At 37.8% G+C, this 21,453-nt stretch overlaps 5 protein-coding genes, 1 non-coding gene and 1 pseudogene across 6 annotated transcripts; 3 read left to right on the forward strand and 4 right to left on the reverse strand.

Moving 5' to 3' along the window:
* Positions 1 to 8,186, reverse strand: part of LOC141820309 (uncharacterized) — a 43,778-nt pseudogene extending 35,592 nt beyond the window's left edge.
* Positions 514 to 4,971, forward strand: LOC141820472 (RING-H2 finger protein ATL58-like). Its single transcript, XM_074707798.1, has 3 exons — positions 514 to 947; positions 1,055 to 1,140; positions 4,341 to 4,971. The coding sequence occupies exons 1-3, from the start codon at positions 738 to 740 to the stop codon at positions 4,723 to 4,725; spliced, it is 681 nt and encodes a 226-aa protein (XP_074563899.1). The 5' UTR covers positions 514 to 737; the 3' UTR covers positions 4,726 to 4,971.
* Positions 6,401 to 6,492, forward strand: LOC141820487 (small nucleolar RNA Z161/Z228). Its single transcript, XR_012601139.1, has one exon. It is a non-coding gene; the product is annotated as a small nucleolar RNA Z161/Z228 (small nucleolar RNA).
* A 248-nt stretch (positions 8,187 to 8,434) lies between the features above and the next one.
* LOC141820446 (uncharacterized) lies at positions 8,435 to 9,733 on the forward strand. Its single transcript, XM_074707763.1, has 2 exons — positions 8,435 to 9,017; positions 9,082 to 9,733. The coding sequence occupies exons 1-2, from the start codon at positions 8,453 to 8,455 to the stop codon at positions 9,687 to 9,689; spliced, it is 1,173 nt and encodes a 390-aa protein (XP_074563864.1). The 5' UTR covers positions 8,435 to 8,452; the 3' UTR covers positions 9,690 to 9,733.
* A 506-nt stretch (positions 9,734 to 10,239) lies between these two features.
* LOC141820411 (dirigent protein 22-like) lies at positions 10,240 to 10,945 on the reverse strand. The gene has a single exon (XM_074707719.1). It carries the CDS (start codon positions 10,901 to 10,903, stop codon positions 10,349 to 10,351), a length of 555 nt encoding a protein of 184 aa, XP_074563820.1. The 5' UTR covers positions 10,904 to 10,945; the 3' UTR covers positions 10,240 to 10,348.
* Positions 10,946 to 12,131: 1,186 nt separating this feature from the next.
* On the reverse strand, positions 12,132 to 17,074 carry LOC141820410 (uncharacterized). The gene is made up of 4 exons (XM_074707717.1): positions 15,195 to 17,074; positions 14,802 to 14,988; positions 14,608 to 14,656; positions 12,132 to 12,396 (listed from the first exon to the last, which is right to left on the reverse strand). Exons 1-4 carry the CDS (start codon positions 17,072 to 17,074, stop codon positions 12,344 to 12,346), a joined length of 2,169 nt encoding a protein of 722 aa, XP_074563818.1. The 3' UTR covers positions 12,132 to 12,343.
* Positions 17,075 to 18,607: 1,533 nt separating this feature from the next.
* Positions 18,608 to 20,573, reverse strand: LOC141820310 (polygalacturonase At1g48100-like). Its single transcript, XM_074707598.1, has 8 exons — positions 20,364 to 20,573; positions 20,113 to 20,241; positions 19,848 to 20,006; positions 19,705 to 19,740; positions 19,424 to 19,631; positions 19,247 to 19,328; positions 19,071 to 19,179; positions 18,608 to 19,009 (listed from the first exon to the last, which is right to left on the reverse strand). Exons 1-8 carry the CDS (start codon positions 20,571 to 20,573, stop codon positions 18,608 to 18,610), a joined length of 1,335 nt encoding a protein of 444 aa, XP_074563699.1.
* Between the last annotated feature and the right edge of the window lie 880 nt (positions 20,574 to 21,453).

The raw sequence follows: 21,453 nt of genomic DNA on the forward strand, positions 1-21,453 counted from the left end.
GATTGTAGGATTAAGTCGAGGGCTACTTGATGAATGTTCTCTTGTAGTATTCTACTTCACCAATTGGGTATAGAGAAATATCTTCTTTTGTGAGGAGGTAAATTGAGAAATTATAATTGGTCATAATGGAGGAAGGTATTGCTTAGCTTTGTCAAAATTTGAATTCTTATCATTTTCTACAAATTTACTCTGTCGTAATTAATTCAGTTATGCCTTGAGGACAGATATAGAGAAACCTCAATTACAACAATTGGTATTATCGAGTGCAAGTTATGGGATCTAACGAGACCCCTTTGTTTTATGCCAACGACGTCAACGAAACATTATTATTATTATTTTACTAGTTATAACATAAAAACTATACTAAAATATTATTTTAGTTGTTAAAAAATATAAAATTAATTCTAATAATTAATTTTTATTTTTACCCAATCAAATTAGCACCGGAGAATTGCGGCTATTGGTCTGTAGCTTTGATGAATCTCGTCAAGGAGGACTGACGTGGTCCCTCCGTCTCCTCTCCTCTCCAAATAAAAAATTGCTTTTTCGTCGTCTGTCTTAATCTCTTCTTCTCTTGTTCATCTCACATCCGATCCATGAACCACTGACTCAATTCTATTCGCATTAGATTTTTTTGCCTTCCATGAATCCCCATCATCTTCGCAGGGCATCCTCCCCCAAAGATTTCGCCCCTGGCTGTCCATGAATTGGTACCAGGGTTTAGGGTTTTGTTTGTGATGTCTTGTGGTTCCTCAGACCCAGCCACATACTGTTCAGATGCTTCCCCTGAGCTGAAGCTCTACCAGGCCTTCATCTTCTCGGTTCCGGTCTTTTTCACCTTTGTCCTCCTGCTTTTGTTCTATCTGTCCTACTTGCAGCGCCGCCGGGCGCATTGGCAATCCCTCAGATTGAGGGCCGCCCAGCTCAGTCGAGGAGAAACATCGAGAGTATGTTATTATCTTTTAACATCGGCGTGGGTTCTGCCGAACTCTGTTCTAGTTGCTTTCATTCTTTAATTTTTCTTTTTTTTTTTAAACTTTATGTGCGCATCCAGCGGCCGGAGTCGGGCATAAAGAAGGAGTTGAGAGAGATGCTTCCGGTAGTTGTGTTCAAAGAGAGCTTCTTGATTAGAGAGACACAGTGAGTGGTTCCCATGGCTCATTTTACGAATTTCGTCATTCCTTATTATATTGATGCGTTGAGTTTTACATCCTTTGAGCATATCGTAGATTGTTGAAAACGACGTGCACTTACTATTCCCTAAACTTATGAGAAATACTTGACTATCTTCCTTGCGTGCAATCTTGTCTCTATTGTTTATAAGTGTTTGCTTCAATTTGGTAATGAGTTCCAACTGCAACTGCAACTGTGATTTTGTGATTAATGTAGTTTTTTTTTTTTTTTGGTTTGTGACACTGCCTTGTGTTAGTGCTCTTGCCTACAGCCAGTGTTATAAGGAATCAACTTTGTTACCCATAGAGGCCTCTGTGCCATATTGGATCTTCTGAATCCACCAGAAAAGCAACACAACTGTGGCTTGCCAATGCACTGTTTTGTTGAGTAGGAAAGCAATGTGAGGTGTTGGCGGGCAGATTTCTCCACCATTAACCAGAAGAGAAATTGTGATATATTGCTCTGATATCAATGTTGAAATCAAAATGAAATAGACTCACTGAATTTCAGCAGCTTCTATCATTGTTCTAAGAAGAGATCACCAATATGGAAAATCTTCTTGGATTCACAATCTAAGTATCTTCTCTTGTAGACATCATAGGAAAAAGATGAAGTTAATGGGAAGGAGAATGTTTTTTCCTGTGTCATATCATTTGGATACCTGATAGGTATATAACACAAACATGAAATAACTACCATGTACTTATTGTAAGGTATGGTAATGTATCCATGTTTATCCATTATGGACAAATCTGACCTGATCTATTTATTCCTTCATAGGAAACCTCTCTTCTTGCTTGTCGTACCATTTTTCCTTTTCCTGTTTAAGCCACGGGGAGAGGGGATACAAAGCACTTCTATATCTCTGCAATTAGCCCTGCCATAAAAAATCCTATGCACAATTTCTTTCTGTTTTCATCTTCCTTCAACAATTATTCAAAAGAATTAACTTTGTGCTTTCATCTTTCTTGGTTGATTACTTAATCTAGTTCTAAGTTTATTTTCATGATGACTCACCATTACAATTTTGGAAAATAACTAATTCTTTTTCTTGAACATGGAGTTATGTAATTGTGGGTTAAGATGCATGTTAGTGTTCAGATCAGTATCAATCCAGTTGTATGTTTTTGCAGGATGCTTCCCTTAGAGAAGACTCTACACTTTTGTCCATTTGGCAAGTAATTTGCCAATATTTTCTTCTAAGTTTTCCAGGATGTCCAATACAGTCTTTATGGATCTAAGATTGTCTTCTGTATTTGAGTGTTTTGATTCCAAGGTCCTCACACCAAATATCTACTTCTCTCACAATGATGGTGTTATTTTCTCTCATCGTTGAGGAGAAAGTTGCTACAAGTAAATGTTGATTATAAAATAAAATTGCACAATAAACTAGAGCTTTGTGATTTCTTTATTAATAAGGTTTGGTGCAGTTTTTACTAGAAATGTTAATTAAATGCTACTAGCCAATAAAACAAAACAAAAGTGATTTCAAAAGGTAGTGAGTGTACTAAGATTATATTGACTTGTCTTGTTAAAGTTGTCATGCATCTAGATCTCCATGTATTGAGTGTAGCTTTATACTCAGTGGACTGCAAAATTATTCTCCTCATTATAAGTTGTCCAACTGCTTTTATGTCAATTGGGAACTCCATTGTTGCAATTGATCCCAACAATTATAATATCAAAAAATTGTGTGGAGACTTGTACTCTGTGAACTGCAACGCATTCTCTCTCTCTCTCTCTCTCTCTCTCTCTCTCTCTCTTCTTTGAAGTAATAAAATTGTTGTTACATGGATTACAAACTCCATTTTGGCAAGGGATCCCAACAATTATATATAATTTTCATATGTGGTCTACAAATGATGTTAGTTCCTGACTGTTGTCTTCAAGAGAGGTGGACAATGAATTCTAGTTATGCCAGAATTTTTGGGAATTTAATTTGGTAGGGGTTGGTAATTTTTTGGATAGGAGGAGCCAATTCATTGATTTACGGGAGAGAGGTTTGACAGCATGCTCGAGAAGAAGGGGGAAAGAGAAATATGGTGAAGAAGATAGAAAAGGGGAGAAATGATGTTAAATCCTGGCCGTAGTCTAACTAGGGTGGACTTGTTTACTGGTGACGAGACAAGGCAGATTTTGGATTGAAGTTGGGCACCAATGGACACAGTGTCTTGATCACAAGCTCATAGGGTGGCATGCTTTAGTCAGGGATATCTTGAGGGAGGAGAGATAGAACATCAAAATAGAAAATTGTGTTAATAATTGAATGATATAACAATGAGGTGCAGCTTCTTTTATAATCTTTACATGTTCTTGCTAAGCTAAAATAGAAAGAAAATAGGCTGTGTACTGAAAATAGTTAAAGTAGCAATAACAAAATTGTTATCTTAAAAATTTGTATCTTGGATCAAATAGTATAGAGGTTGTAATTTAGCCCTAATTCTGACTAATCACTGGACCAACTTATTTTAAATGATTATTTTATTTGCATCACTTTTGTGTTACTTCAATTGCAGAGTTTTTTTTTTCTTCTAAATGATGCTCTCACACAACCAGAGTCAAACACATTCCTCCTATCAAGGGTTGCTGCAGGTTCAGCATCTAAATATAGACTAGTCACCTTTTCCCTTCTCTATCATTGTGCTCATGAAAGAAACATAAAAATTATGTTACTCTCATTCTGAGATCATATATTGTCAAGTTAGTTGACAAAAGTCAATGGGAGTGAAGCATTCATTAAAGAAGATTTTGGTGCAAACAAACTTAAAGTGATTGGAGAAGATAATAAGGGTTGTTGTATTGAGCAACTTGAGTTTGTCTTGTCCACTTATTAACTCAGTAATTGTCATAAATTTTGAATAATGTAAATACTATCCAAATACATGATAAACCAAGGTCAATGTGATTGCATCATACCTAAAAAGATACAGTACATTACATAACTGATGGTGCATATCAGTTCGAGCCAGAAATGAACCATCTAATCTCTATTAAGTGGGAAGATGCAGGTTGTGTAAAAGGTATTCCAAGTTCTCCTCTTTCCTAAAATTTTCATTTAAATTAGAACAAATTAATCTGATGAACTATTCAACTTTTCAATAAGATATGACTCAACTCATGTCGCATGCTTTATGAAATGTTAGTTGTTTTTTTTTTTATTTGTCTAGATGCTCTGTATGCTTGGGGGAATATCAGTCAGATGATCGCCTTCAGAGAATACCTCATTGTGGCCACACTTTTCATGTCGACTGCATTGATCATTGGCTTGCATCCAACACCACATGTCCTCTCTGTCGAGTTTCGCTGCTTCCTTCAACCAAATTCACATCTAGCATTTCAGATCACACGGCCATAGCAATGGAACATGGGGTATTGGACCCACAACCATTGGAGAGGCCGACTAATTCAAGACTTGTTAGCTCCGAAAATGAAGCATTTGATGCACAAAATGGTGTCAATGGATTTGCAGGTTCCAGGAGAGAGGTTGAACAACATACAAATGTTCAGCAAGGGTCAGTGGCAATTGTAATTGAGGCCAGTGGAAGCGTCTGAGGAAAGTACTAGTGCCTAATCTTCCACGAATGTTATTTCGAATAATGTGGCATCTCAGGATGTACCAATAGTTTCAATTATCATGCGCATGCTTTCCGCAAGTAGTTGAGTCTGATAAGAGTTGTTTGATTGAATGAGGTTGGAGTTATGCCATTTGCAGTAAACATGTAATTTAAAATAATACCACATGTTGTAAACATTGAACTGTTCAATGATTGATAATGCAATAATTATCGTTTTCATAGCCATGCTTAATTTCCAAGATGTATTCGGGGGTGAACAGGAAGAAGAATAAATTAGGTAAGTTAGTCAAACTAGACGAATTAAGTGAGATGCATGGTGGAGTTCTATGTGAAATATAATGGATTATGAAGACTAATGCTTGGACTATCCTATAATCCCAATATTATATATGTTTTATTATTATCTATGGTCTTAACTTTATTGCACATCCAAGAGGGTCTATATAAAAATCAAGCTACCTTGTGGGGCCGCTAAGGTGGCGGATTCCACTTTTTTGCAGAAGAAATCAAACTAGCTAGCTAGCTTACATAATATCAAGAATTATTCACTCTAGGTTTATCTAACCTCGATGATTATAAATCCGTCTAGGATGTCATGCTGTAAAAATTTAATGTAATTTAAATAAATATTAATAAGAGTTAATTAGAACTAATTAGATTTAAAACAAAGATTTTTATGAAGGAATTAAGTATGTAGTTTAAAAATTGATTTAGTGGTTTTAGATTAATTTTTGAGATACTTTGAGGATTAGATGTAGTTAGCTAGCTAGGGTGATATATATAAATGAGGTCTACTTAATCACTTAAAGATCAAATTATAAAGCTTGAACTAGGGAAAGTTCAAATTTAAATCAAATGTTTTATGGATAAATTAGTGACAAACCAAGTTGAATCAGTTTAGTTAACAAAGTTTAATTGGATTAAGTTTTAGGTATATATATATATATATATGATTAATATCTCTTATTTCCTCACATCTGCTCGTCCTTAATCACATAAAGCTAAAAACCTTAGTTAGTATAGAGTTAATTAGGAGCTATTTACAAGAACAATTTTTAAATTTATTTAGACCTATTTGCATGGTAATTAACTTTAGACTATAATTAAGAAAAATACCTCATTTTCATTTGAAATTAAGGAGAGATTAATATTTTTAGCCTTTTTAGGGTTTTTGAAGATTGGTCTAAGCAAGCCAAACTTGACAAGGCCCAAATTTTGATATGTACGTGCATGACCCAATCAATCTGCTTGACACCATCCACTAACTAGGGTTTTAATAATCCCCCCTCGCACGCTATAAATATTGGTCCAAGTTAGGGTTTCTTCCACACGCCCCCACCCAACACCAAGCCACGCCACTTCTTCGACGGCCCTTGTTTTTTCCTCAAGGCCGCCGGTGTAAGTGTAAATGATAATGCAGTAGATACAATTATTAATTAAGCTCTTTCATGTTTTGTTGTCAGTTGGTTTCTTGTGATGTTCTTCCGTTCCGTTCAGATCAATTCATCTCCATGAAGCATATTCAACTTAATTATTTCTATCGCCATGCATTTTTTTTTCTCTTTCATGGTTTTGAATCCGACGACGTTGTTTTTACGAATTATATTTCTTCTTTTTACACTCTACTCTTAATTATATCGATCGAAGTGCGAAGCTTGATGATGAGAATGGATATTTACATCTCACGACGGTCATCTGAGACGCTTCAGTGTCAATGTCGATGCATATCCAAACTCTGATAGCTCCTCTTTACCTTTTATATATATAATTCAGGTGTCAGAATTTCGATAGACAACTTTCTTCTTCTTCTTTAATTCGTCTATCAAATAAATCTATAGATAAATCTGAAGCATAATTTATACACACTACACTTAGAAAGCCAAGGAATGCATTAATATTTTATTTTGCAAGTTATCATCCTGCAATGTTTTAAATAATAAGAAATTAATTATTTAATCTATGAAAATTATTATGAGTAATAAAATCTATTAATATTGGATTCTGGATTAATTTTTAAATTTTATAAACTAATATTTAATATCTTTTTATTTATCTGATTTTTATAGTTAAAGAATAGTCATCATGTTTTAAATTTTATAAAATTATATATAAAGTACTTAATTTATAATTAATCCTGTCATTATGCTTGGATAACTTGAAGAATAGTCCTAAGAATTACACCGTAATTTTTAGTTTTTCTCTTACGTTCCACTTAATCTAAATCCATTTGAAATAAAATTTTCATATCATATGATATTGGGGCCTCTAACAAGTGATTTCAAATCATTTAATATTAGATCATCTTCTAGAATATTTATATCTCCAATCTATCATACAAGAAAATTTTAATAAATTATCTTTGAAAAAATTACAACATATTAATGACTATTACAACGCAACTTACATGATTAACAAACCACGAGGCAAGTAGAAATTGTCTATGCACAAAAAATAAAAATGTTGAAGCAAACTAATTAAAATTGAATGGAAAATTACAAGAGTTTCTCCAAATTCCCTAACCAAAAGCTTCTATTTAGGATTCCAACATGCATAAGTAGGCAACGATATTTTTTAAAAACTTAAATACCAAGGGTGACTCGCGGTAACATGAGGCGGCCACGGGTAACCTCGGAATCACCATGAGGAAATGACTCGTTATTGTGATGGGAAAAAGAAAGGAAGAAAGCTTAACTCGTCGAGAATGAAGAGAGAAGAGAATTAGGTTAGGAGGAAGATTTGAGGGAAAAATAAATCAGATTGGGCTAATCAGTTTGAAGGAAAAATAATTGACTTATAAATAATAATGGCATACATTTGTGAAAAGTGTTGTTAATTTAATTATGATTTTTTATTTTTTTAATTAATAATTTTTAATAAATATAATTACAAATTAAGTGCTTGTAATCATGTTGTAAAAAAATATCACAATAACTATTTATCTTTAATATAAACTTAATTAAACTCTTTAATTACCTACCATATCACAATAAAATAATCTACTATATCAAATTTTTAACCACTAAGAGTATAAATATTTCCGAATGTGCTCCGATAAACAAATCTACTTAAAATCGCCAATATAATAATTAATTTGCATATTTAGATGGACATAAAAAATAGATTATGTCGCACCAAATTAATTTTGTCTGCCCTACAATTGGTGTAGCCCTACAGAGAGAGAGAGAGAGAGATTGGTGGAGACCAACATGCTTTTAGAAAATTGATTAGAGAAGACATGGGCAAATAAAGACGGAGGCGGTGATGGACCTTGTCTAGGAAACACTGCATCCACTCACATGCTTCATGTACGTCGATGTTGATGCTTGGCATTGAACACAGCCACGGCAACCGCATGACCTCTACCTCCTGACCATCGTCATTCATCAACCAAAGGAACAGGCCGGGCTTCATGTGTGTGCCCTGCCCTACCCCCAGCATCACCACCTTCTTAATTAATGTCCCTTCTCCTTTCCCATTAATTCATCCTGGCCACGTACAATCAATGTGATCAGGCTCTTTCAATGGACGGTGGGCTTGTCCTTTACGCCGTCTGCAGCTGGACTAGGCCCCTTCCTCATCCCCCATGCATGCATCGAATCATCAGGACGACACCAATTACCTAACCTTCATTATATATATATATATATCTGGAGTTCAGGATCGGTATATGGATTAGAAGTAGTGTACATGAACAAGGAGAGGAAATGGCCGTGGAAACAGTCTCTGCCTGCAAGAGAAGTAAACCGAAGAGCCACAAGAACTCATCACTTTCATGGGGATTCCTGAGAAAGATCTTTTCCTGTAAAGTCCCCTGCGAAGAAGGCGAGCAAATGAAAAAAAGCAAGAAAATTGGCTCCTCTTTGTCTGTCTGCAGCATGAGGCACTGCAGTCCTAGCGTTGTTAGTCCAGAAACTGATAGCGTAGTTGAGGTAGTTGGCAATGCTTCGAGCAGGTACTCGAGATCTCCTTCCAAACACATGACTGCTGCTGCAGCTGTTCCCACTTCCTTTTCTTCTTCGTCGTCGTCGTCGCATTCGTCTGCCTCCATCACTGCCTCTGCTGTTTCTTCCTCTTCTCTTGGAGGATCTTCAAGAGGAATGCACCTGAGGAAGCTCTCTGGGTGCTACGAGTGCCATGTGATGGCTGATCCGATCAGTGGGCCTTATAAGGTTCCTTCCTCCAGGACTAACTTCTGTCCTTGCCCCGAGTGCGATGAGGTGTTCCTTAGGGCAGAATCCTTGGAGCTCCACCAGGCGGTTAGACATGCAGGTAACTCCTTCATTCAGCTGCTTGTCATTTGCCGGCCTAATTACATCTGTCTTCTCTGAACTAGTGTCAGAATTGGCCCCTGAAGACGCGAGCAGAAACATAATCGAACTAATCTTTTACTCGAGTTGGATCAAGAATCAAACTCCGAGTTGCAAAATCGATAGGATTCTCAAGGTCCACAACACTCACAGGGCCATCACAAAGTTCGAGGAGTACAGGGACTCCATAAAGATCAAGGCCAACAAGCATGCGCGAAAACATCCTCGGTGCGTTGCCGACGGCAACGAACTGTTGCGGTTCTACTCCACGACCCTCGCGTGCTCCCTCGGCCTCCATGGATCCACCAGCTTGTGCCAATTAAGCAAGCAGTACTGCAGCGTTTGCAGCATTATCCGGGACGGCTTCAAAGCGGATGAGGCAGGGAGAATACGAACCATGGCTACGAGCGGAAGGGCGCACGGCATGCCTCACATCTCGTCGGATGGGGGGAAGAGGGCCATGATCGTTTGCAGGGTAATTGCAGGAAGAGTGAAGAAGAGCGAAGATGGCTTTGGGGAGTATGATTCAGTGACTGATCACGCAGCGGAAACCTGTTCAAATTTGGACGAGCTATTCGTGTTCAATCCTGGAGCGATCTTGCCTTGCTTTGTTGTGATGTATACAAGTTTCTAGTGGGATTAATGTTGATACAGAGAATACATGCGTTTCATCTTCATTATGCCCTTTTTCAGTTTTATGAATTCATAAGAATGAATGTTTGGTTGAGGGTTAGTTGTTCTATGCTGTCAATTTTCCAGTGTCTCAAATTGATCGAACAGAAACTAAAAGCAAAATACTGAATTTAACACTAAAACACTATGAAATCCAACCACTAATTTAAATCAAGATTAAAATAGTGAGTTAGGTTCATGGAATAGATAAAGAAAAAAAGTGTCCTGACAATTGAATAGATAAGGAATATGTATTCCTTCTTTTTGGTTCATAAGAATAATGAAATTCACACTACAACAACCTTCCTACAAGATCAAGACAAAATGAAAGCTTAGAAGATCAGGCTACAAGAAGGTTCAAGACAATAAAATGTTATTCTTGGTCTCTATTTTATAGCCTCCAACATGTTCGACTTCCACTTTCTGTTCTTCTATTTCTATAACTGATCAATCAACAGATCCAATATCAGTCAATTATATTATTTTCTTGATTGCTATAGTCTTTAGTCTACCAATGATCTACCTGTTGATATCAATAACATCCAGAACATAACAATAACATCCAGAATTACTTATTTTCCCATAACAATACCATCCAGAACTTGGATATCTGAGTTACATTTAATTTTGAGAAAAGTGCTTGACATACACGTCGTACTCGACAATGGCGTCCCCGTTGGCGAAAAAGGTATGCGTATGCGCCTGCGCGTAGCCGCGGGCGAAGCGAAAGAGGCCGCTCCCGCCGACAACCGGCATCTCGCGCATGTTGTGCAAAGGCGCGTTCCGGCCCTGCACGGTGAGGACGCTGCCATTGTATTTGCCGGCGGTGAAGACGAGGTTCATGGGTTGGAGGAAAGCCACCTCGGCGAGGTCTGCCGCCGCGTAAAAGCCCTGAGCCCGGCCCACGGCCTGCGACGTCGGCTCCGGCCCCTCCGTCAGCAGGTCGTCTATCATCCTCACCAAGCCGAAAAACGTCCCCGTCCCCGTCCCCGCTGGCGACGTCACCGGGCCAATTATGGTGACGGCGGTGGCGTTGCGGCCGCTGACGACGTCGTGGAAGAAGAAGTGGAGGTGGGTCATCTCGTTCTCCGCTGTGCTGCTGCCATTGGCCGAGATGATCGTGGGAAGGAGGCTCATAACCGTGAGAAGAAGCAGGGGAGCCATCCTCATGCACATGGTCGCTCGCGCTTCTCAAATCATCATTAATATGAATGATCGAGTTAAGCTTGTGGAAGATCGGGGTAGCCTACCAACCTTCTTCAGCAGAGAAGGTTGGTATGAGAAAAAGGGTAGCCTACTAACCTTGCAAAATAATTAAAATAGAAATATAAATCAAATCCCCCACTTTTAAATTGAGTTTCACTTTTAAATTAATCATTTACAAATATATTTAATTAAATATATTAATCTTAATAACCTCCCACTTGATGTTACATATACTAGAAATGAGTTTACCTTGAAGAGCACTCAAAATTCTAATATGCTCTGTAAATAACTAGCCACTTTGTATCTTTTTTTAATAATAAAGAATTTGATGTCAATACAAACTCCTATTGTTGTTGGAGAACCTAATGTTAATTTATTGTCACAAAATATCTTTAATGTTATTTCAATGTTATCCATAATTTGTAGCCTCATGATAAAATTTTACAACTATATTTTATGATTAGATGTCTCATAATATGTTATAAATTTTGTTGTTATAGTGGAAGAGACTACAAGTGTCTACTTAGCATTTCCCCAAGATATATAGCCCTTCCAACGAATAATAATATATAATCTAATGTAGAACTTTAAGTGTCTTGTCATCCAATAAAATTAGAGTCTGAATAACTAATGATCTCTAATTGGTTTGATTCTATATAAGCATGAAGTCTTTTGTTCTTTATAAATATTGCATTACTCGGATATTTGCCCAACATCTCAATAATGTATGGAATATCCGAGCATGTGCAAACTTAAATATACATTAGAATATCCCAAAGAAAACTCAGATCATTTCTATTTCATAGCCTGTAAAGATACATTAACCAAAAAAATTATATAACTCACTTTAGCCTTATAAAACAGTTTCAACTTCTTAAGTTACAAATGAATAAAATAATTCGGTTCGCTTTTATAATTCAGGCACTTCATATTGAATCCCAAACTTCCATTACACAATGCCCCATTTGATGAACCCAATGCAGTGCCCCTGTGTTCATATGCATGGCCAATGCTGGCAATCATAAATACACAATACCTTGATTCACACAAGGATCATAATGCGGCCTCTTATTTGGATTCATGTACTAATACTGGGATACCATTTCTTTCCCCTCCTACCTTTACAGGCCACTTCTACAGCGCCCTCCAAGGTTTTTCTAACACAGAATTGGCAGGGAACAAAAGGAATTACTTGGATCAGAAAATTATTATTATTATAAGAAATGGCATAGAGCGAGGATTTCACCAAATAGACAGCATCATATATGATCAATTGTCTTTTACGGCTGTGACCAAATTGATTCTTGCAACTACAAATATTAATAATACAACAGTGAGAAGTTTTAATTGCCTAGATGTTTCCAGTGGAACTGGGCAACCTTTTAATAGTAATAGGATGCAATTGAAATGTCAAAAGAACTTCTCATAATCCTGTGGTGGCTGGTCCCACACATCAATAAATCCTGGGAATACAAAATTTTGCTCAGATAGACACAAAAGTTTTCAGTAGTCATAATTTAAAGCTATCAAGAGATGGTCCAAGTTGCCTACTGAACTTAATATTCATAACCAATTTGATGATAGAAAAGTACAGCCACACAGGCAGTAATTAATAAAGAAAAAGCAAACATGAATACAGATCAATATATTGATATCTTATCAGAGTATAAAGCACATTAATCGAGTATTTTACCATGGAAAAAGTCAGGATGTATATGCCTTGCAAGGTGTGAACTTGATTCAATCTATTACAGTTCATTGGAAGTCATATTTTGGTAAATTTGGTAAATCGAAACCAAAGGATGATGGTCCATTTAAGGTGCTTAAGAAAATTGGCAAGAAATGCTTGAGATTCAGCTACCGGAAGATTATGGGGTGTCTCCAATGTGTAATGTGACTGATTTAAGTCCCATCATGGAACAAATGAGCACTTGAGGATAAGTTTTTCCAACCCGGGGAGATTGACAAAGGAGTGCCTAATGTGCTGCGTTCAGCTTTTGTGAATCTTGCTGACCCTACTGTATTATCCACAGTCTATGAGCCAAATGAGTTGCAAGCCCATTTTTCAATCCTGCAGATGGCTCAACTTGAATACTAAAGAGTTAAGGGGCATGCTTTCATGTGAAAAAAGCTCAACCACTAAACTTATGAGCATGTCAAAAGCATCTTCAAAGGAAAAGTCATTGTTGTTTCTTTAATAGGTGCCTAGTGTGCAAGTTCAAAGGGAGAATGAATTCAGCTTATGTTCTTAACCAAGGAAAGTATTAAAGAGTTTAAAGTCTATTTCCATTGCATATTTCTGATAAGCTTTTAAAATAACTTGAACTTTTAAAAAGCGCTATTTAACCCCCCCCCCCCACCCCCCCTAACGCTCACTGCGATCCTACAAAGGAAATAAGGTCTTTGACGGCAAAAAGGAGAGAATTTCTTTGTTTATGAGGAAGAAAAGAGTTCTGTCAGCCTTATTTAGGCATGTTGAATCTCTAGAGTTGATTCCAACACTACAAAAACAATGAGCACAGCTTTGAGGCTTACACAGGAGATGAGTAGTTCCAACACAGTAGTGTTGGGTAGTCTGAATATGCAACCAATGAAATGGAACTATCTGATGAGAAAATGATCCATTGTGTTTGTTGTGTCAAATCTAGTGTGCAAATTTATAATTTTGAAGGATGGATTGCAGGTATGAATAGCAAACTCGCCTAAGGAAAGCTCGAGCTTTGAATTATGAATAAGGTGGAATAAATCTGAAACGATGGACTGGAAAGGTGAGTAAAGGGAGAAAAGAATCAAAATAGTCACAAGATTGCAACAGAGATTTAGAGTTGCTTGTTAGGCTCGTTGGCAGCAATGCTCGTGATAGTGCTTAAGTGGAATGAGGTAGACCATGGTTGAGGGATGTGGTGGGATGCATGCACAATATCTAGAATGAAGTCGTGTAAGAGAAAGCAGAGTGTCAAACACCAACATCAAGAGCCAGATACCAAAGTAGCACAACAGCAAATTAAAATTCACACAATACTTTACATTGATGCAACATGGGAAATAGATAATTTCTTATATAGATATAATTGATCTCATGGGGGAATTGTTTTTTTTTTTAACTGCTACAAACCAAAAAAAAAAATTGAAAAAAAAGTATATATATTGTAAGAAATAATCGTATACCTAAAAGGACTCAATTACACTAGAAAATAAATCAAATTATAAACTAGGTAATGAAACTAAATTAAATAAGCTTCTACCAACACTTCTCTAAAATCCTAAATAAGAAAATTACCACATTGGAGACTTCCTTTAAATGATTTTTCTCCTAAAGATGAAAACTTATCACAATAAACTCTTGCAAATTTACTTTCTAAAAACCAAATCCCTAAGTTTGCATTATTACTTTTCATGTTCCAATTCTTTCCCATATCCTAGTGTCCTCACTAGAATTGAATGGATATCAATTCCAAGAAAATAGACAATCATGGAACTAAGTAATTGGTTTTGAATCACAATATGATATGTGTATGCGTGTGTGTGTGTATAAAGTAGTGAATAAAACATGCCAGTTGATAAGCAAACGAAAAAGAAGTCACAATCAACTAATGGTCAAATCAAGTTTGCTAGATATAAATAACCATTTCATGGAAAGCATAATGACTACAACAAAATAATATTTGACAAACCTATATCTCCAAGTGCTCCATATATTGAATCATCAACCACAGCAAACTCCTATAAGACAAATACCAAAACAACAAGTAGGTTTTATATTAGTAACAACATCGCATTTAATACTTCTGTGCCATGTAAGTTACAGTGACATTGTTCACTCAAAAATAATAATTGAATCTCAATACCAGAATTCAGTGAATGATACCTCTGCACCATGAAGACCCATTCCAACTTGAAGGTTATTAAGTTCACCTTGGTCTTGTGGCCTGCATGTCATATCAACTCCCAGATAATCAGAAATGGCCAGACCATAAGTATCCTGAACAACAGGAAGTTCATCTGAATGTGCTGTGTGGTTTAGAACATTCTCCACTGGATATATTATTTCATTCCTATAACAACATGAAATTGAAGTTAGACTATACAAAGTGGCCTTTCATATAGACAAGCCTTAGAAGTCAATGAGGAAAACATAAAATATATAGGATATCTAATATCCTGCTTTAGGGAAGTAGCTCTCTATAATGTACCAAGGTCCAACATCTTCCAACCATGACATACAAAAAACGGTCCAATATTCAGTTGAATGAATGCTTACTTAGATTTCAGAAGATCATTAACTTCCATTGGGGAGTCTTCTTCCAAATCAATTACTTGAATGGCTTTTCTGTCACCTGAAAGTTGGTTGGAGTCGTATGTATCGTTGGCTCTGTTATTTCTTGACTGGCTGAAATCAACTAAAAGCTGTTTTCCAGATGCCTGTGGAAGAGCTGAAGTATGGGAAGCACCCAGCATATGGTCCTCAGGAACATCAGTTACATCAGGAGCCTCCATTAGGTTGAGGTCACAGATCTTAAAAGAATTTGATTGGTTACACTTTACTCCATCTATTTTCAAAATGGTTTCGGCCTCAACAATTGAAACCGAAGGGGCAGTGATTGGTTTCAGTTGATAACCTGGCTTAATTATTTCTTCGTCCTGTGATGGCATCTCAATGAACAGGCTAGACTGTGTTTCTGTAACACCATCAAGCTGAGAAAACTCATTCTGCTGAGATGTATTGGGTGGAGGTGAACTAACTTGTTTGTTAAGTTCCTCTTTACCAGTCTGCTCAGTAACCTTATCATCCTCACATTCACCTACTGCAGTAAGGGACATTTTTGAACTAGGCAGGCTCTGTTGAAAATCACACTGAGACTCTATTGATTGCTTGGAGGACTGGATATCATCATCAGACAAATTGACTGGCATTTCACATTCAGGATTGACATTGTGATGTATATGTGAAACTTTCACTATGCTATCAGTTAGAAATTTGTTTGCAATTGTTTCAGTTTCTCCACCAGAAACTTCGACCACATTCACACCCTCATTCCTGAGATCATAATCAAGGAAACTTTTATAGGTCAATGATGCTCGGGTTTGTTTCAGGGAACCATCAGTTGGAAGTTTGTCTAAAACCATTTCAGTTTCTCCTTCAGAAGCACATTCAACCCCGTTTCCCACCTTTGGAGAAGCATGAGCAATAGTGTTTTTGTGTGCCAGTGATGACCGCAGTCTTCTTGGCACCTTTGGAGAACCACCAAGTTTCAACAGAGTATTACTGTGATCAATGACAGAGCCACATTCCTCAACTTCACCAGGATTCACGGTCAAATAAATCTCTGCAACGCCCTTCTTACCCACGTCTTCACTCTCGCAGCTCCTAACTTCTCCAGCTTCGGGATTTGAGGCCATCACATCGTCTGCCCCGTTCACATCAGCACACCCCTCGGTGGGGGCATCCTTTCTGGTATTATTCGAACTGGCCTTTGATCCAGTGTCCTCCAGCTCCGATACTGTTTCGCCCACCACTTCAATCTTCGATTGCTGTTCATCTCCAGCAACCCTGCTGCTCCCAACCTCCCCACGCCCGCTCTGGCGGTCTTTGTTGTATCTCGGGCGGCCCAAAAAATCATCGTCTTCCTCTTCCACCATATCAGAATAGCTTCTACTCCGTTCCAACCACGGTTTGTGTCTTGCCCGTTCCCTACCCCAGTCCGGACCACCATAACCTCTGTCGTAGGACCCCATTCGCCGCGCCCTAGCGTTCTTCCTCGGTCCAAATCGATCGTAATCATCGTCGAACCTTTTCCTTGCATAGCCAGCGCCAGCACCGGCGTCCCCCAGCCTGTCCCTAGCCGGAACTCGGGAGTCATTGAAAGACGACGGGCTGGGGTTTTCTCGCGCAGGGCCAGTGAATCCATTTGGGCGGCTGTCACTTACGAGGTCCTGTGGGAGAGCACTGGAGGGGAACACTCCCTTGGAGACCAGGTATTCAGCGGCGAGGCGGCCGGCTTCCATTAGGATTTCCAGTTTCATGGCGGGACGGTTGTGGGGCTGCGAGTAGCTGCGGTTGAAGCCTCCGCGCCTCTGGTGGCGGCCGAACGACGCCCCCGATCGGAATCCATCGCCGACGTTGCGGTACTTGAATTGCATTCCGTTCGGTCCGGAAACAGATCGCCTGAAAACGCATTTGGGATTAAAGAACGATCGGCTCCGGCGCTACGTGACGCTTTTAGGCTGTGTTTACTTGAGGGGGGAGAGAGGGGAGAGGGGAGAGAGGCGGTGGAAGAGGATAAGATAAGGGGTTACTAGGTTGAAACTTAACATTCTAGTGGAGCACACTCAACTTTTACAAATATTAAATTTCGCGCACTATATATATTTTTTAATTTATCAAATTATATATCTTTTTACTAAAATACCCTTTTATTTCTATACTCTCTCATATGACACATCTAAGCCACCAAAGTATATTTAAAATTTTTAAAAATTAATCATATTTTATAATATTATAAAATTATTATTTGTCTCCTTTAAGAAAAAGTTGAATTTTTTTAAAAACTCACGGCGGATTAAATATTGTGTGGAATCAAAATTACAAGACGTAGTTACAAGTCTTAATTTTAATTGAATCTAATATATTTAAATTATGAGTTTTGATTAAAATTTATTAAAGATTATATATATGATCTAAATTTAAAGTTTTTTAAATATGATCAAAATCAAGAGAATCTCAAGGATACATAGAAATGAATATGATAAATCTAAATCCATTAAGAGATTTTGTGATAAAATTATATGAGATTAATTTTTAAAAAATTATAATAAACTAAATAGGGTGTAAAAATGTTTAGAATCTAAAATTTTTAACATGATCAAAGTTAAGAAAGTTTTAGGAATAGAATGATGAATGATGTTGTTGCTAAGTAAATATACGGCGACCAATATAGGTCTAAGTTCAATAATAAATTTATGTCAAATTTATTTAAGATGATATTTCAAAAAGCCTATATAAGGTGTGAAATCAATCTCTAATATTGATTATACTTAGGAGACTTTTCAAAATACATTGGTTTTAGTTGGTTGAATCTAATAAACTTAAGTCCATTAGAAAATTTTGACTAAAACTCACTAATAATAGAGAGTTCAAATTCAAAAAATTTAAATATAATCAAAGACATAAGAGTCTCTAGAATTGATATTATTATTAAATGACTATAATAAACTTAAGTCATTAATGACTCTGTAATAAAATTACACAAGGTTTTTAAAAAAAATTTAAAAATCATAATAGATTAAATAAGGTGAGGAACCAAGATAGGAGGGAATGCTTACACTCAAAAGAGTCCCAAAAATACATGGACCCTAATTTAGATTGAATCTAATATGTCTAAGTCTATGAATGAATTTTAACCAAAATCTACTAATGGTAGTACAATGTTCAAAATCTAAAATTTTCAATATGGTCAGGGTTAGGGTTTAAAAAATACATTTGTATTGTCGTTGAGTAAATAATAGGCTTAACTCCAACAATGAATTTGTATCAAATTTACTTAAGGTGGTATATTCAAATCAGCGATCTCACTTACTGATTCTATTATTTATCATTAAGTCTAATTAGCAAAATTACCTTTTGGCAATGCAGTTGATAGAGAAGTATGGCATTTAGAATTTAACCAGTACAATTCAGTAGCAAGAGTCATTGTGAGACTTGGTGAGGGCCTTGATCATCTTGGTAGTCCTCTCTAGGCAACCAACACTAGATGGCTGGAGCAGGCCCTGTGACTCCCCATATGAATTCCAGCAGAAGGCCTCCCTGCGATCTTCGGTTTCATTTACAGGGGATAGCTTGATGTCCTCCAGAGCAACTCCAGTACATGGCATGCTATCACTGCATGCTATATGCACAGGCTCAAAGGAATAGGTCCCTGATATTCCTCTGTACATGACCTCAGAGATGGCCACTGCATCAGTCTTGTTTCTGCACCACTTCTTGTTGCAGTAGTACTGATCGATCACAATGGGCGTGTCGACGTGATCAACTCTAACATTGGAGAATGATAAATTCTTCACTGATCCTATACCACCCTGCAACATAGGCTTAAAGTTCAGTTTCCAAATGTAGTAGAATAGCTAGCTGTCTAGTTACCTGCCATGTTTTAATCCTTACTCCAGATAGAGCATTCTGAACAAGGATGTTTTCGACGGAGATGTTAGAGACACAGGCCAAACTATTTCCTCTCCCAAGTCCTCCCACACTGCCATGGTTTCATATGTTCAGTAAATGATATGGTAAATCTCAGTTCAGTGTTTTGGTTTCTTCACCTGATCCCATGGCCTGGACTGCATCTGATATGGTGTATGTGGACATTAGAGCAACCGGTTTGTATTGATACGCAGTCGTCGCCTTTGAATATAGAAGAGATCGAATTTTGTTACTCTACTTTTATCTCATAAAATTCGAATTTTGTTAAGAGTTTATGCTTATGAATTCATGCTTACCGCATCCGATATCAGAGTGCTTAACTTCGACGTCGTAAGTATTCTGAAGGTGGATACCATCCGTGTTAGGACTGTCTTTCGGTGAAGAAATTGAGATATTTCTGACTCTGATGCCGATAGAGTTGTCAAACTTCAGATGGCACTGAGGACTGTTGATTATCTGAATGCCATAAATGGTCACGTTGTAGCACTTGTAAAACCTTAGGATCTGAGGAAAAGGACATTAGACGTTATATGACTTGTAAGAAGGAAACAAGTAGCTAGTGATTTGCATGCCATACAGTTGGCCTCACAGAAGAGTCATCTCTGGTCTCTTTCTGCAATACATGTCAAGAAATGAAATTTTCAGTCACATACAATGAACACCATTAAACATACATATACACACAGTTAAAGAAGCCTTAGTTTAATTTGTTTCCTCGACCTCAATGTGGTGGATTTCAGAGACATTCCACAGGGCAAAACCCTGACCATCTGCAGTGCCACTTCCTTGTAAGGTGAAGTCGTGAAGCCATTTTATGTTGATCCATTGTAAACGCCTGGATGTTGCCACAGCAGGAGGGGCAACAAGAGTCCCATCTATCTGAATAATATCATGAGTTCAACTTTTGTTGCAGCAATGCCAATCAATAGAGTAGAGTAGGTCATTGTTGTTTTACTTGGGGAGGAAATGAAATGAAGAGGAAAACCTGGAGAATAAGTTGAGGCATGCATGGGCCTTCAAGTGTGATCGGTTTAGTAAGAAATGTAAATCCTGAAGGTATCTCCACTGTTGCTCTAGGGACCAAGCAGGCAGCTTTCCATGCTGCTTTAAAGGCCTGCACTTAAAACACATGAGACTTGGTTAGTTAGTTTAACAAATTGGGGAATTACTCAATTGTCTATCAATCAAAGAATGGCAGATTTGAACAAACCAAAAGAGAACAAAGGTACATCTTACCTTTGAATCGTCAGTAGTTCCATCTCCGGTAGCACCATAAAGAAAGACATTGAAGGTTTTGGAATGTGGCTTGTAAGAACTGATAGGAAGATCAAGCTCAAGGTCATGCCTTTTAGCTAAACACTTCAATGGTGATACGAAGGCCAACCAGAGTAGAACAATGGAAATAATTGAGTAGTGCCTTCCACCTCTCAGGTTGCAACAAGACATGAGAGTTTAGCTCTATGTAGATCCTACTTTCTATCTTCTCTAACAGGAACCTTGAAGCAGTTTATATAGCATTTGAATTACTCCCCATATACTACAATTACGTTTGATCATCAAAGATATTGCAAGGGGTAATTGAAAGTGCTGAGCATGTGTTATCATGGAGTAAAGATGCTGTGAACCGAGCAAAGTGGGTGAGCATGAAGTGTATCTCAGGTAATAATTGTTACTTTGCAAAGTGAAGAAGAGACCAGTTATATATAATATAATATGGAGAAGTCTGAAAAGTGCTTATCCTCAAGGTCCACTTTGCTTTTATGCCTGTTTAATTTGAGGTACGAGTGAGAGAAAGATAAATTATACAGAAATCCAGCGGACCTATAAAAAATCTATCTATCAATCCTGTGACCTCTCTCACAGCCATGACAGCGAGCTCGCAATAGGCTGCTACAAGTCTCTTGTGGCAGTCATGGACGAACTTGCGCCTGCCTTGTGTGCGGCCGTGAGAGACCACGCAGCCGCCTTGCCAATCACTAGGGAACCCGAGATGATTGGTTAAAGGTTGAACTGTTAGGGAAAGCTCAGCCGTCGAACAAGGAGGTTGGACAGGAAGGTCAGGAAGGTCGAGTAAAGAGATCAAGCAAGGAGGCTGAGTAGGGAGGTCGAGCGGGGAGACTGGACAGAGAGGCCGAGTAGGGAGACCAAACAAGGAAGTAGGGCTATCGAGGAGGAGGTAAAGTTGCCGAGCAAGGAGACAAGGCTTTCATGCAGAAGCAGGGTTGTCGAGCAAGGAGGCATGGCTGTTAAGTAGGGTGTAGGGTTGTCCAATAGGAAGGTGTGTTAAGCACTGTCGAAGTTTGGTATTTTGACAGCTTTATTCAGA

The sequence above is a fragment of the Curcuma longa genome, unplaced genomic scaffold (genome assembly GCF_044706935.1).
Source record: "Curcuma longa cultivar G26 ecotype Majalengka, Jawa Barat unplaced genomic scaffold, ITB_CL_G26_1.1 utg3290_np1212_1714210_RagTag, whole genome shotgun sequence".
In the NCBI taxonomy this organism is placed as follows: domain Eukaryota; kingdom Viridiplantae; phylum Streptophyta; class Magnoliopsida; order Zingiberales; family Zingiberaceae; genus Curcuma; species Curcuma longa.

Coding starts and splice junctions, on each gene's coding strand:
- LOC141820472 (XM_074707798.1), top strand. CDS start 738: ATGTCTTGTGGTTCCTCAGACCCAGCCACATACTGTTCAGATGCTTCC. Junction 948..1,054: donor GTCGAGGAGAAACATCGAGA/GTATGTTATTAT, acceptor GTGCGCATCCAG/CGGCCGGAGTCGGGCATAAA. Junction 1,141..4,340: donor TTCTTGATTAGAGAGACACA/GTGAGTGGTTCC, acceptor TTATTTGTCTAG/ATGCTCTGTATGCTTGGGGG.
- LOC141820446 (XM_074707763.1), top strand. CDS start 8,453: ATGGCCGTGGAAACAGTCTCTGCCTGCAAGAGAAGTAAACCGAAGAGC. Junction 9,018..9,081: donor CCAGGCGGTTAGACATGCAG/GTAACTCCTTCA, acceptor TCTCTGAACTAG/TGTCAGAATTGGCCCCTGAA.
- LOC141820411 (XM_074707719.1), bottom strand. CDS start 10,903: ATGTGCATGAGGATGGCTCCCCTGCTTCTTCTCACGGTTATGAGCCTC.
- LOC141820410 (XM_074707717.1), bottom strand. CDS start 17,074: ATGCAATTCAAGTACCGCAACGTCGGCGATGGATTCCGATCGGGGGCG. Junction 14,989..15,194: donor AATGATCTTCTGAAATCTAA/GTAAGCATTCAT, acceptor ATGTTGTTATAG/GAATGAAATAATATATCCAG. Junction 14,657..14,801: donor TGGGTCTTCATGGTGCAGAG/GTATCATTCACT, acceptor TTTGTCTTATAG/GAGTTTGCTGTGGTTGATGA.
- LOC141820310 (XM_074707598.1), bottom strand. CDS start 20,573: ATGTCTTGTTGCAACCTGAGAGGTGGAAGGCACTACTCAATTATTTCC. Junction 20,242..20,363: donor GAACTACTGACGATTCAAAG/GTAAGATGTACC, acceptor TTTTAAGTGCAG/GCCTTTAAAGCAGCATGGAA. Junction 19,741..19,847: donor CTGAAATCCACCACATTGAG/GTCGAGGAAACA, acceptor CATGTATTGCAG/AAAGAGACCAGAGATGACTC.